The sequence below is a fragment of the Phlebotomus papatasi genome, chromosome 2 (assembly GCF_024763615.1).
Source record: "Phlebotomus papatasi isolate M1 chromosome 2, Ppap_2.1, whole genome shotgun sequence".
Taxonomy (NCBI): Eukaryota; Metazoa; Arthropoda; class Insecta; order Diptera; family Psychodidae; genus Phlebotomus; species Phlebotomus papatasi.
This window is the reverse complement of record NC_077223.1, coordinates 60,929,074-60,944,623: the sequence shown is the minus strand read 5'-3', so window position 1 is coordinate 60,944,623 and position 15,550 is coordinate 60,929,074. Positions and strand designations below refer to the sequence as shown.

General features: G+C 32.3%; 1 protein-coding gene across 14 annotated transcripts in view; it reads right to left on the bottom strand.

Moving 5' to 3' along the window:
• The window catches only part of LOC129801972 (protein kinase C-binding protein NELL1-like), a 149,335-nt gene that overhangs the window by 58,110 nt on the left and 75,675 nt on the right, over positions 1 to 15,550 (bottom strand). For all 14 annotated transcript variants that reach the window (XM_055847478.1, XM_055847477.1, XM_055847483.1 and 11 more), the window contains exon 3: positions 2,760 to 2,882. In XM_055847478.1, coding sequence (XP_055703453.1) covers positions 2,760 to 2,882 — 123 coding nt within the window. The remainder of the gene's footprint in view (positions 1 to 2,759; positions 2,883 to 15,550) is intronic.

Sequence of the window (15,550 nt, the reverse complement as noted above, 5' to 3'; positions counted from 1 at the left end):
AAAATCTTACGGATAACAGAGTGCAGTCACCCCCCGAGTGCAAAGTCACCCGCAACGACGGTAACTGTCAATTTCAAATATTCCAAATGACATTTAAATAACAATCCCTGGAAAAAAATCAAAATCAATTCCGGAAGTTTGTAATTTACAATCAAAGAACAATTTAATTCAAAATTTCCGCACCCATCACCCATTCCTGAAAAAGAAAATCCACCCCTTGTGCTATACAATCATGATATCAAGTGACTATTTGAGGGATGTCTCTGGTGAAAAATTTGTGAAGTTCCCCCAGGAAAATGCACTCAAAATGAAAACATTTCCCCGAAAACATTTTGGTAAATTGTCCCCCGAGAGTCCTCCATTATATTTTGGCTGCGTGTGCGACAAAATGAGGCGGAATCGAATGGGGTCTGACAATCGTAAAATTGTTTAACACAAATACCAATAATCAGCAGCAGTAGTTGATTTGTGTCATAAAGAGTGAAATTGAAGGCTAATAAATTTGATATTTTGTTTTCTGGATATCTCCAAACAATAAACTAAATACACATACATGGATCAATACCGGAAAAATATGGGGAAATGCGGCACCAAATGTTACCCTGGGAAAGTGAGAGAAAATCCACTGTAAATCCTTTATCATTCAACCTCCTATACGTATAAAATTCAATGTGGCCTAAATGGATAAATTCGCACTCCTAAATTGCTTTCTCTTCAACCAAGTTGCCTCTCCATTACAGCTTTATCCAAATTAATTGCCATACATATGAGAAAATTCAATTGGTAGCTTTGAGAAGTATATAAATCACCCCAGTGGCGTCAATTTGTCAAGAAATCCACGTTAAATGATTGATAACTACTCTATCAGTCTTATTGACTTCCAAATTGTCTTCAACCACATTCATCATTTCATGATTCACAGGAGAATTGTGTTATTAATCATTCGTGCTAAAAAGGTTGAGGATTTGCCCCAAAGCTATCTGCAAGCAAAATAACTATATATACCAAACCACTTGCATACTCAGTAAAGCTTAATATGTCTTCGTTTCTTTGGGATGCATAAAAATTATCTTTAAAAAAAATTAAAAAGGAAATTAGATCAGTTAAATTTATGTCAGTTAATTTTCAGTTTCTGAAACGTTTTTCTTCATTTTCAAGTGAAACTTCGCATATCTCCAAGCCTAAAGAAGGCTCTAAACGAATGTAAAGTTTGAGGTCTCTATATCTTATATAGTTTCCAAGATATTCGGCTTTTAAGTTTTTCAGATACTTTTGTGCATGTCTCTTCTCTTTTTATTTCAATTTGCAAATAACCCGATTTGCACGCATTTCGAAGTTTCCTGGAGAGAATCTCAGCTATCATAAGCTTATCTGAACTTTGAATTTCCCCCCAATTCGAATTTGCAATGAAATAATCACATCTAACATAGGGGAAACTGGGGCACCACCAAACACGGGGTAGAACTAAACACTAATTTTTATTTCTAAACTACTTGAACTATCCCTATCATTTCTTCAGTGAACAAGCATCCCTATAGCGTCTATAAATTTCTATATGTCTTGTCCTCTGAAGTCGAATGTCTGATTAAAAAATCTCAGTGTTTGGTGCTACCCCGTGTTTGGTTGTGCCCCAGTTTCCACTAAGCCTATTGGGCTTATCACTTGGCTTATTTCAATGAAATTATCCTGATCTAAACGTCTCGTGCGATATTTTTATTTAAGTAGAAAACTACAGAATCGACCAAAAGTTTCTTGACAAAGTAATGATCGAGAAAACAGGTCAAAAAAATGATAAAAACAAACTTTTTAAAATTTTTCTTTTCGTAAATGAGTTGCCTGTAATCCATAGATGTTAATGTTAATTTTAATTTTATTTCATATCAAAAATACATATTTTCCAAAAGTTGAATATTTTTCATCGGCCAAAAGTTTCTTGACAAACTTGAAAAAGTGGCCGAAAATGGTCAAATATGTGCAATCAACACCAGTTATGTTATTTAATGGCCTCTACACACTAGAGAAATTTATGTCCATATTGAAGCAAATTCCCTACGCTCGCTCGTGTAGGATGAACTCTTCAATATGGACATAATTTTCTCTAGTGTGTAGAGGCCATAAGAGGCAAATGGTCAGTTTGCACATTTCTAATGTTTTCAGTGGTTAATATATGCATATAAAAGTAATGATAAATAATGTATCTTTTGTTAATTTATAATTTAGGTTAAAATGGAAAGTTACAAGAAGTCTAGAAATTTTTGCGAATGGAATCTGCATCGTTATTTGCTTAATTTTATGGAAAATCGTGACAGGATATACATAAAATCGTCAAAATTTATGGTAATGAGGCACGAATACATCTGAAAAACGCTGCTGGTAGACCCCGGGTTTCGACTCAAAGGGTTGAAAACTATATTGTAAGTATCTCTGATAGTGGTCCCTTGATGTCTGGTCCAGAAATCAAAAAGCCGTTGATTGCTGAAGGGACATGAGTTCGTAATTTTACAAAAGTCAAAATCCTAATATTTCTTATTTATGAAATTCCTTACTAGAATCCCTAATTTACTTTAAAAGGCATTCATTAAGACCATTTATAATAGTAAAATTTTCAAGCATCAAACTTTATTTCAAGATAAGGAATATTGAAATTTCTACTTGTCACATTTTGCCCCCAGGTTCCATTATTTTGAATTTTATGTTTCTAGGCATCAATCCAGTTTGAAAATCAATTACAATAATATTTTCAGCATGTAACAACTTACTTTGCAGATGATAAGCAATTCGTTGCTGAGGATCCTCCGACAGCGAGACACCGTCGTAGTAGGAGTGATTCGTGTAGAGGTTGAGCGCTTCTAGGAGATCTATGCCAGGATCCAAAGCGCTCGCTGAAATAGAGATAAGACAAAATATACTTCGTTAATCGATCAAATATACGTTGATTTCTCCCACCCATAAGGAAAAAAAAACAATCCACCTCGCCCGACAAATTGGTATTTGATCAATAATTGCCGCCTTTGAACACTGGAGAATGTCAATGGATACAAAATGCCCCCAGAGTGGTTGTTAACCCTTCACATCGGGGTTCATTATTCCCTCTTGGCAAACATTTTAATTCACCACCTCTTCCTCCACCCACTTTTGTCACACACTTTATCCATTCCACCCACTTTTTTCACGTCGAGTCTATAAAGTTATAAATTGTAATTGAGTCTGAAAGGCAAAAGAAGAAGAAATAAAAAGTGCCCCGCGGTGGCACTTAATTATGTCTCGGGAAACAAGATCAATATTTAAAACCGTAAATATTGTATAATCGATTTATCAGTAAATTCCATCAATTAATTTACTTAATTTGCTTAATCTTGCAAAATTGCTCGCGTGCCAGTCTCTGTGAGACACTCAAGAGACCGTTGAATTAATGTGTAAAAGAAGCAGGAGAATTTCAAGTTAATCAATCAGGGGTTCATAAGTTACACTGCTCGGACACCTTTCCGATTTAATAAAACTAATAATTTAAAGTAATTTCGAAACAGTATTTATTGATCTATTCCTGAAATTCTAGACATGTTTGTCCCATTCCACCAAATCAAAATTGAATTTTGATTTTCTGATAGGAAGTTCAAATGTAAAATTCTGTAAATATATATTCCCAACTTATGACCAGCGCACAATGACTTTTGTTTGTAAACATGTTTTCAAAGCTGTCTATAAGAGTGAGCGAGATGACTAGATCTATGTTTCATTCACTCTCACTGAAAAGTCAAAAACAAGTTTACTAAACAAAAGTTATTGTATTATTATAACTTTTGTTTAGTAAACATGTTTTTGACATTTCAATTAGAGTGAGTGAGATCTAGATCTAGTCATCTTGCTCATTCTCATGGGAAATTTTGAAAACATGTTTACAAACAAAAGTTATTGTGCGCCGGGCATTATGCGATCGTTTATTCATAAACAAACATTTAAAAAAAATATGAAAAAGTGATGAAAAGAAAACATAATGAAAATTCTTGCTCTTCAATCACCCCAAAATCCTTTTCGTGTTGGGAAATTAAAGTGAGACAAGATTATAATCAGAAATTAAGTTAAAAAAAAGTTTGACAACTTCAAATCAAAATTCATCTAGTGATAAATTAATTTCATTATGCCAGACGGCACACCTTTTAGATTATAAAATTTCACGAAATCAAAATTCGTGTCCCTTTCTTCCTCGAAAGATTTGCATAAGTCTACCCCACTCTTTGGAACTCAAAATTGTACTAAACTAAATTTAATTTAGTATGATGTTCAAAAGAAGAAGTGTGCGAAAGAGTAGAATAGACATATGCAAAACTTTTAGGAAAGAAAGGGATGTGAAATTTGACTTTATGAAATTTTCCGGACCTAAAAGGTGTGCCGGAGACTAAAAGATTTCCGTGTCACAATTATGCCCCAATAGTCCAATTAGAGCAGAAAAATTTTACTAAATCTGAATTTCCATCCTTTTCTTTATCAAACGCATTTTGCATGTAGTTATTCCCTTTTCCAATGCGAGTGTCCAAATTGAAAATATTGTCAAGTTAATGAGAAGAAGAAGAGTATACCAAAAAGTAAGATAACAAATACAAAATGTTTAAAGGCTGGAAAGTTCGATTTCATAATTTTTTCAGTTATAAATGGTAAGGTAAGTGTACCAAATTTCTACCTACTTGCAATTTCGCCCACTTTTTTTATTCCTCAAATTTCCATGAATTTTTAATTTTTGCATACTCTAGAGATTGTATAATGTAAAAAATAACAAAAAAATATCGCTCCGACGAGCAAGATGATGTGAAAAGGACATTGGAAAAATTACAGAACGGCAAGGAACTATGAGAATGAAGGTAGCCGAAATAGGCACCAAAGCTATGTTTACACTTTTATTCTTTTAAAACGTATTAAGAATGATTTTATAGAAAATAAAGACGATAAACTGTCTACAAGGTTCCAAGCAATGTTCCTTAATAAGAAATAACAAAAAAAATCAATTTGTATTAAAAATATTACATTTTAAAGCTTGAGACTTTGGCGCTTGAATGGAACTCTGCCGAATTTTTGAACACTTACTCAATAGGAGTTATTAGGAATAAAGCTCCAAAGAAAGTTTAATGTGCGTGTTTGTCACAGAACCCTTCCGAAAAATGAATAGTTTTTTCTTTGTCTTTAAGACTTTGCAGTAGAAAACAGTTTAAATAAATATTAGCAAACTCTTCCTAAATTTGTTTCTTGATCAATCTTAAGGTGAAAGATCAAAAACCCGCCAGGGTACTTGTTCCTCAGCGTATATTTAAACAATATTTTATTCATAAAGTTATACCATTCCGAATAAAGTCGGACTCGTTTTTGATGGATACAACTGATGCGACAGAGAATCCGAAAATTTGTCTGAAACAAATATTATAGTATATGAATGTTAATGAAGTATTGATGAACCCCTCATAAGGAAATTGAATCTCACTAAATGCACCAATAAATTTAAGTGAAAAATGTTTGAAAATTTCCTCTTTCAACAACTCGTTGTGGCAGATAAAGGTACTTTTTTAAAATTGTATTTTGCAACACTTCTCATTAAGTTTCTATTAGTCTAAACGTTCATTTTATGTGTGAAAAAAATAAAACAAATAATAAAACATCTAAACTGAGACAGAAACATCAATAGAAACAATGGAAGAAAGATGGGCACATGAATCCCATTTAAGACATAAAGTTACTTAGAAACATTGGAGAAATTTTATATGTACTCTTCACTTCGTCAGTGAATATATTAAAATATAGTGAGTTGTGTGGCAATATATTAAAACATACTTATTCTGGTTAATGTGTTAAAATAGAGAAATTTCTCACGAGATAAGATATAAAACTCGTACTGAATCAACAAATCTAAATTGTTCCACTCCATTTTCAATGTATACGCTAAATAAACACTGTCAATAAATTACAAGTAAATAATCGGGGTTTTCTCACTTAAACTTCAATTCAATTTGATTATATAGAAAATTTACCCAGAGGGGGTGTTTTCATTTTCAACCCCAAACACTCAAGTTATCAAACAATTAATCATTTTGTGGATATACACACTCATTCAAAATTTTCCCTTAAAGTTCAGAAATCCAAACCTAGTCTACAAGAAACTGAATGAGCATGTAATGAACTCAAGGAAGAAATCAAAAGATACTTTATCTTAACCGCAAACACCAATTAAAGTGGACTCCAGTTTGACTCGTTTTCCAGCTCACCTGGACTAAAAGGCATAAGAGAGTCAGTCAAACAAACTGACCACGTTCCTCCTCGAGAGTCGGATGAGGATCTTATCTTATCACGAGTGAAACACCTTGTAAACAAAGAAAATACGAAATGGAAAGACATAAAATAGGAATGCTAAACAAATGTCTTGTTTTTTGGGAAATCTACGAACATTCTTTTGCTCTTTCCTGCAAGATCTATTTGATCATTTTATTTGATGAGAGTGTGGGAGAAATTTTTTAACAAAAAAAGTAGAGTAGAAAGAATTTTGGTTTAATAAGAGAAAAATGGGAGTGAATTGACTTAACAAAAAACACTTTGGAAGTTTTTTTTATAATGTATGTAATCCTCTTTCATGTTCTATGATGTAGTATTAAATAGTTGATACTGTATTATAATATAAAACATTGATCAATAATTTAAACATATTAAATAGGGATCCTCTTTATAAAAAAAAAATAGAGTTAAATTTATAATTTAGACGTGAGAGTATCATACTGATATATTGTTAGTTAAATCAGCATTTGTCGTAACTTGATTTTGAATACTTTTCAGTTCAGATTTATCTATCTTAAAAATAAGCTCTGAATACGATATTTTTGAATAAAAAGTGTAAGTTAACTCGAGAAAATGTTTATAAAATGATTTAAAAGAAGATAAGCTAAGTGTACCAAACTTCGGCCAGCTTGCAATTCCGGTCACTTTTCTGTTCCTCGCATTTTCATAAACTTTTAGTTTTTGTATACTCCAGAGATTATACAATGCAAAAAAAATAACATAAAATGTTGCTTCGACAAACGAGATGATGTGAAAAAGACATTGTGGAAGAATTCCGGAAGGGCAAGGAACTATGAGACTGAAGGTGACCGAAATATGCGACAAAAGCTATGTTTACATTTTTATTAATTTTAAAATGTATTAAGAATGATTTTAGAGAAAATAAAGACGATAATACAAGGTTCCAAGCAACACTCCTTAAGAGGTAATAAAAAAATCAATTTGTATAAGAAATACTACATTTCAAACTTGAGACTTTGGCGTTTTTGCATGCAACTGTGCCAAATTTCGGCACACTTACCCTATGTTGAGATATATATTATAAGAAACACAATAATATTTTATCGTAACTTTCAATGTGTAAAGATTTTGTTTTGAATTGATAACAGATGGGAAAGGGGTATGTGCGATTTTTTTCTTACAAATATTCAATTAAAATTATTTAATTTTGCAATATTTACCCTGTCTTTGGATATTCGGAAAAAATTGTAATAGTGTCATTGAGAAATATTCCAATTTTATTGAAAATTAAGAAGAACAAGTCAGCTAAAGAATAAGAATAATAATAAAGCACTTATTAATGCACCAAATAAACAATTTGACATTTAAGGGACTATACCAACAATTTTTTGAAAAGAACATAATCAGAATATACATAAAAACTTTTGCTAAGTAAGTTACAGCAAATGCTGATTAGAGAAAATTTTGTATGAAAATTTGTCGTAACTTCAACAGGATTGGATGTTGTGAAAAATACTGATGTTTTTATTATAAATCAAAGACACTTACGATAATTTTTATTTAGTTTGCTAAAGTTTCTATTTCTCAAATGAGTTTAATAAATAAAATTACATGGATTCAAAATATGTATCTAAAGATTGTAAAAATGAAGTAACGACAAATGCTGATTTAACTGGCGATATAGCAGAAGCCGAAATATGTAAAGAATAACATACTAACAATATGCAAATTTTTACACTAATAATCCATCTTGACACCTACCTTGGCCTTAGGAGCCAAAACTACGACTTCCTATTCGACAATAATTAATTCACGCTATAGGGTAAGGGCTCATAATTTTGGACAGTTTCTTATTTTGGACACTTTGTGGATAAAATTGGACACTAAAAATAAATTGATTAAAATTATGGATTTTTATTCCAATATTTTATGAGTAATGAATTCTATATAAATATTTGTTTGTTTTTTTTTTTAGAGATTTTAACACTAAATACGTGTGGAGCATGTGGCCTGTGGACACATGTCAACCCAGTCGACGGCCATAATCCACCAATCCTAATCCTTCATTTCTTTGACAAGCCCAACCCCTACCATCGTTATGGGTGCTGAAAGGTTGCTTTGGGGCTTTTATTGTTAGGTAAATGTCCTCAGTCTTCAGTGAGTGAGCATCAGTCGCATGAAGTGAAAAATGGGTGGCACCTCCAGCTCTCCAATTTCCCTCTATAAGTTTGTATTTTTATTTAGGCGAGCCCTATCTGGGCATATCAATTCATTTTCAAACGTATTAAAACTAATTTTAGGAAAAATAAAGACAATAAACACTTGCCAAGTTTCTAAACAAACCTTCTGAAAAGAGAGTAATAAAATAAGTCAATTGGTATTGATAATATCGCTCTTCAAACTTGGAACATCGATGCTTATAAGCAGACTGTCCAAAATTATGAGCCCTTACCCTATAGTTGTATTATTTAATAATTTTAATCCTCATTAGAATAACTGTGCCAAACTTCACACAACTTGTATTATCGGATACTGTAGCTAAATGAATTATAATTTTAAAATTATCTTCGAATATTTAATGAAATTGTTTTTCTTCTACTAAAAATAATTATTATTTTTGGAATATATCAATCCAAAACTTACCATTCAATTTTCAATATAATTGGAATTAAAATTGTTTTATTGATACTTCCGTGTGGAAAGGGTTTTACGAATGATTCTTTGAATTCAGACTAGAGTTTGTCAGGTGTATTACTTCTTTCTTGTAGAAAAAGATACATTTTGTCAGACGTTCAATTGTGAAGTAATGTTTCCTATATCGGACACTTATTGTATTTCTCAAAATTGAATAGATTTATGAATGGCTCATTTTCTATAAGTTGTACAGCGCTAAAGAGACAAAAAAGCATAGGCTCTATGAACAAGGTGCTATGAAAAAGCCTTACAAATTCAAAAAATTTTGAGAAACTTGGTACCCAAAATGAAAACACACGGTGAATTTTCTCTGTCCGATGTAGTACACAAAATGTTTATACTATTTTTTCTATATACAAAGAATTATTAAACTACTTTAATTATTAAATTATTTAATTATTAAACAAGATTTCATAGAATACTTCACAGAATTCAGTACATTGGTGCCTCTAAACCTGTCCGAAATTTCGCACAATTCCTCTAATCCTTTTTTAATAAGTTTTGCTTTTAATAAACAATTGAAATACAAATGAATATGAAAAAAAACATGACAAAAATCAAAACAAGAAATATAACAAAAGAAATCAAATGGAAAACAGCTAAGGTTAGTAATTATATTATAAAATGAATTAATAATGTTATTATGATACAAAATTTGAACAAATAGAACTTACTTTTGAAAAAAAAAAACAATTTTTTAACTATCCGCAAGTGAAAGAAATAGCTCAGTGATTCATAAATTAAACCTAAAATGAAAAATCTAAACAATATAGTAACGTGAATATTACGAATTCATATTATTCTTTAATGATCTTTACACATTGTGAGAAACTTTTGTTAAAATGAAATATTTTGAGACATTTTAATGCGATTTACGTGCACATGTGCAAGCAATTTACTTCAAAATGTTCCATTTTGCCGAAAATTTCTCACACTACCAAAAAGCCTTTAAAAAAATTAAGACTCCCATTTGAAACCTTCCTATTAAGTTCTTTATTTCAATTAAAAATTTTTAAATTTCAATTAAGTCTAAAGAAGTTTAAACTTACATTAGAAGCTTTCAACTTGCAATGTAGGGAATGTAGGCAATTTTTATTTTATTTTATTTTTCTGAGATTTAATGAACGATTAGATTGTTATTCTGACCTCAAAACCTTTTTAAGTGTCATAACAAGAAATCTTCCTCCACCCCATGACTATTTCGAGAAGAATTTCACAAAAAAAATCCACTTTAATTCATTTTACCTTCGCCAAATTTTTCTTGGTTGCATGTTTCCTTATTATTTGTTCTAGATTACCACAAAAGACTGAAGCATTTTAATGTTTACTTAATTGTACCATTTCAGCTCATTTGTGATGTTTCCATTTTTTTTACGACCTACAACAGCCCACTGAAACCTAGCTCTCTTCATCTACAATTTTTTTTTTTTATTTTCACAGAAGTTTTCTTCTGGACTTTTGCATAAAATCTCACCAAACTCTCCAAGTTGGTAATGTTTTTCTACCTTCTAAGACAACTTGGGAAAATGAATCGATTTTGAGTGTGGATGCCCTCTTTCGAAAGACGAGCCAGAAACCCTGTAGAGGTGAAAATTCAAATTTACACCCAGATAAAATCGGGGACACGAGTTCATTGTGGAAGGTTTCAGTCTTGCCCTTCTTATAAGTTTTGCTGGAGAGAAAGGAGCACTAAAAAGTCGGCAGAAGAGAGTGAATTGTGTTAGGGACACTGGGAATTAAAAAAAAAAAAACAGAATAAAAGATAGTTGGATGCCAATTAGCTTTATTCCCACCTGAATTTAAATTTTCAGACACGCAATAAAATGACTGGAAAGAAAGTCAAAAGGAGTGAGGAGATTACCTCCATGATTTATTTCGGAGTATACTTCTATAGTGCAAAAATCTATAATTGTGGTATGTTTTAATTTCTTCCCTGAGAAATTTTATGAGAAACAAAAATTAATAAAATGATTTTTTGCAAATTTTTAGGTAAGCTTTCGAGGATTTTTATCTGTGAAATTTATAGGATATCCTGTTTTTTTTTCTTAGTTCTGGTATTTAAGTTAGACACAATCATCGTGTATAATAATTTACTATTAAAGTAGAACATCATAATAACAGTAATATTTCTCCGAATCCTCTCCAACTTTTGCGATGTCTAGTGTCTTTTCAGTTGTAATAAATTCCTGCCTCTTGTCCAATAAAATCCCATTAATATTTCATTGTACTATTTTACGACATTTTGACTAAAATTCAAGGCGGGATATTATAGTAAATAAATCGCCCTCTGCAATTTCTGTTTTTGATTTATGAGCTGAAAAACATCATCGTATTCTGTACTGAAAATCCATGTATATATGCTTGAAATTTGCAACAATCGCTGAAGGACTTGTGAAAAAATCGATTTTGAGTGTTTTCAAGAGATTTTTAGTGAGAAAATTATACAGTCTCGATATTTATAGTAGTTGAACCTCTACGAGACCACGTGAAATAAACGTGTTCATCAGCCTTTGACTAGAGACTGGCGTCATTGTTTGGCGAACGGAAGCAGCAACAGAAAGTTCGAATGGGCGCAGGAGGGAGACACAATAAATCTGCAGACATTCGTCCTGTGGGCGCCACAAATGACTCTGCAGGATTTTTGTCGACTCTGGGGCCCACGAAACAGAAGTCAGTCACAGTCCCCTCGCATAAGGAGGTGGTGGCCACAATAAAGAGAAGTGTTAATGGAGATAGTCGAGGGGTAAATATATTGCCTGTATAATAAATGCTAATCAATTGAATGAAGCTTTTAGAAATGGTATAATTAGAGGGGTCATTCTTAGAATAGTAATATTGAGAAAAATAATTCTCATTGTAAGAGATTCATTAATTTTATGGAAAACTTGATTAACTCTTTACTTCATTCATGAATGTTAATAGAACAATATTATCCTTTTTCGATAAAGTTTTGTAACAAAAAAAAAGCAGAAAGAAAAATGTTCTTAATTTGTGAGTTTTCGATACGCCCTAAATACTTAATAAAATTCGGCCAAATAGAATTGGAAATAATACGTTTACAATATCTTTTAGAATTAAGAATGGTTTTATGAACTTTTGGTGTTCAAAGAAGCGTGCCAATTCACAAGAACTTTCATTATTACGATCAATCATTATCTGTTTGGCTAAGCACTAAACTTTTATTAATATCAAAATACCAGGGTATTAAATATATCTAATGGCCTCTACACACTAGAGAAATGTTCATATTGAAGATTTTTTCTACATGCGTAAAGCGTAGTATTGGCTCTCGAGTTAACTTTTTTGAAATTTGTTTGAAAAAATCGATTTTCCATGTCAAAAGGTGATTTTTTTGGTGAATGAGGATAAGCCAGTAACCGTTTCAGAGCTACAGTAGACTCTTGCTAATTCGGCTCTTCAAAGATCGGGCTACTTTTTAATTCGGGTGGCAGTTAAATTTGAAAAAAATTTTGTTGACATATTTCATGTTTGACTATGATTGTCAAATGAAGCAAATATCCTTAAATTTCCCATGGTTTGTCTTAGTTCTGATGTGTTTTTACATTATTAAGGGATTTTCATAAAATTTACCATAAATATGAGTATGTGAACTCAATATGTGCATGCAGATGGACAAAAAAATCGTTGCATTTCAAACTGCTTGACCACCGAATTTCTCTCTAATTCGGGTGACATTTCGGTCCCAAATGCCGGTATTTGGGACCGTAAATTGAGTAAATCTCTACTGTAAATTGAGAATTAGATGCTTAAATTTATTTTTTGAGAACTGTCAAATAATATATGGCATCTGCACAATAACTTTAGTTAGTAAACATGTTTTGAAATTTGCCTATGGGAGTGAGCGAAAGCGAAGTTCATTCACTCTCACAGAAAAGTACAAAACATATTTACAAAACAAAAGTCAATATACTGAAATACACGGTCAATATACTGAAAATATAAACAAAAGTATATTTTCAAACGTTTACACCGTTTACACGAAAATGTATTTCTTGAAAATCCTCATTTCCTAAATACTTTTTTTTAATGCTCAATGAGCTAGTGTTTGATTCACTGCATCACTGTAAGGTCGCGTCTTTATCAATAAGCTGAGAACAAAGCTTTAGTGCTTTAGGCAGCTTTAGGCAACCAAAATTCCGAAAGCCAAAATCCCGTGTATTGAAAATCTTGATAGGTATGAAATTATATAGAGTAGCTATGGACATTCGGAATTTTGGCCCATCCGGGATTTTGCGATCGGGATTTTGATCGGGACCACACTAAACCTTAGTTTCAAAGAAAACTTCTGTGTTGGACACACCTACGGCTTAAGCCGAGAGATGGCTTAACGTAATTACAACCAAAATGTAATTAGAAGGAATCACACCTAATAATGATTAGACTACATTTTCATCAGTTTCACACTAAGCCCTCTTTTGGCTTAAACTGTAAGTCTGTCTAGGGCATTAGAGCCCGAACTTACCCTAAACCTTGGGCCCCAATTTTAGTGTTAGAGCTAGAACCCAGATAAGTCCTCTAATTCTTGGGCTAAGCCACATCTCGATCTTTTTAGACTAGAACTTAAGTACTAAAACTTAGTAGATCTCTAGTTCTAGTCTACAATCCTTATTACTGAAGAATGAAATCGGTTTTGGAACCAGAAATGGGTAAAAATGTTTTTATCTAGATTACACACACAAAAGTAAGTTGAAACTAAAATCAAAGAATTAAAGAAAAATAATTAAGCAAAATTAATAGAAAAAATAGAATAGGAATCCCAAAACAGAATTATTGTTGCATAGTAAACTAAGACAAAAAAAATCCAAAGAATATTTATTTTGTACACAATTATACTTTTAAACTTATATGCAACAAAATTCTAAAATCTTCATTTCTTATATATCCTCCTAGAATGACTAACAGGAATTTGGTTCTGTAAATGAACGGAGTTGTCTCAACGCCAAACGCAGTCAAAGACATAAAGTAACACACCCCCTGGGGGGAATATAGTGCATGGATTTATAGTTGGTGCTTATGGAAACGGTCATCAACTTCCTCAGAAGAGGACAGAAAAAGCTTGTCAAATTGTACCCATTTACATCGATTCCCGAGACCCGTCTCTCTTGGCATTTCTTTTATGCCCTCTACACTTTAATCCCCTGCAATTGGAAAGGAAGTGAGTGAAATCGATAATGTCGCCAATGAAATTGTTCAAGGCGACTTGAAGTTTTCCTTTTCATGAAACACCCCCAGCCATACCCCTTCAAAAAATATGCTGAGGAGAAAAATGTTTCATTTGCTTTTTCATTCTTATAACTCATGTATTTTCCGTCGAGACTTTTCCTCGTGTTACGAAAGAAACTTTTTTATTCTGTGAGATTTTTTACCTCCAAAATCAATAAAATTGATCTCCCATTCCAACTAAAATTTCTGTCAAAATTTTCCCGTCTTTGGACGAAAAACAAGGAAAAGATATAAAATTATTATGGTAGGAATCATTCAAATGGAATAATTTGGGATGTCTGCAGACATTACTATTGAAAAACAACAACTTCTTGGTAGAGCAAAATTACGAAATTTTCATGCACTTAATCTAAAAAGACGAACAAAAAACTGATAATCAAAAAATGTAATGTGTCTTTTAGGACTAGATCCCACACAAAAAAACACTACTGCAAATTGCGTGTTATTCTCTAAAAAAAAAGTACAACATCAACATAATTATAACGTGAAATTAGTTATATATGTTTTGCTAAGAGATAGGGGCGTTGAGACTTAAGTGGACCAGCGGATCGATGGAACAAGAGGAAGAAGTGCCTTTTTGCCAAGAATACTCCTTCCGTGAATGATTCATTCCAATTGTGCGACTTGGGCAATTTTCACATGAGAACACTTTGGAAAATCCGTAGAAAAGAAAGTCAACAATTTTGTCTGCTGTCACAATGCCAAATTCAATTTGTCTCGAATGTTTTCACATCGGAAGAAATATCAGTGGTGATATTCAAAGTATAGAACTTTTCAGATACCTTAAATCGATTTAAAGTCATTTCCAGAAACTTTTGAGGGAACCCAAATTTTATTTGAAACATCATTTTATCGTCAAATTTTCTGCTACGTTTTCTATACCAAATTCACCTTTCTCCAAATAATTTAGAAGATTATATTCAATATATATAACGTATTATTGTGGGATATCTTGTGCCCCATTTGGCTGCCTTGGCCGGCGCTCAGCCCACGCTCAGTCTGTCTGGTCAGAACTCACAAATTGGCCCATCAAACTCACTTAGTCGATAAGAGGAATTGGCAGTAATTGGAGATGATTCAATTGTGGAAAAGATGGCACGCGTCTCTCTTTCACCTCAACGCATCTTTTTCCTTGAATTCCACACACACCTTTTGCTCTTTTTTTCTGCTTCGCAAGACACCCCTCAATTGAAACTCTAAACTGCAAGGGGTTGAAGCATCGAAATATCAAATTACCCACAAAAAACCCGATCGATGCCTGTCTGTCGACGATTTTTGGGATAGTTCCTGCTTTTTTTCGGTGTGTCGCCTACGAAATTGCCCAAAACAATCAATAACT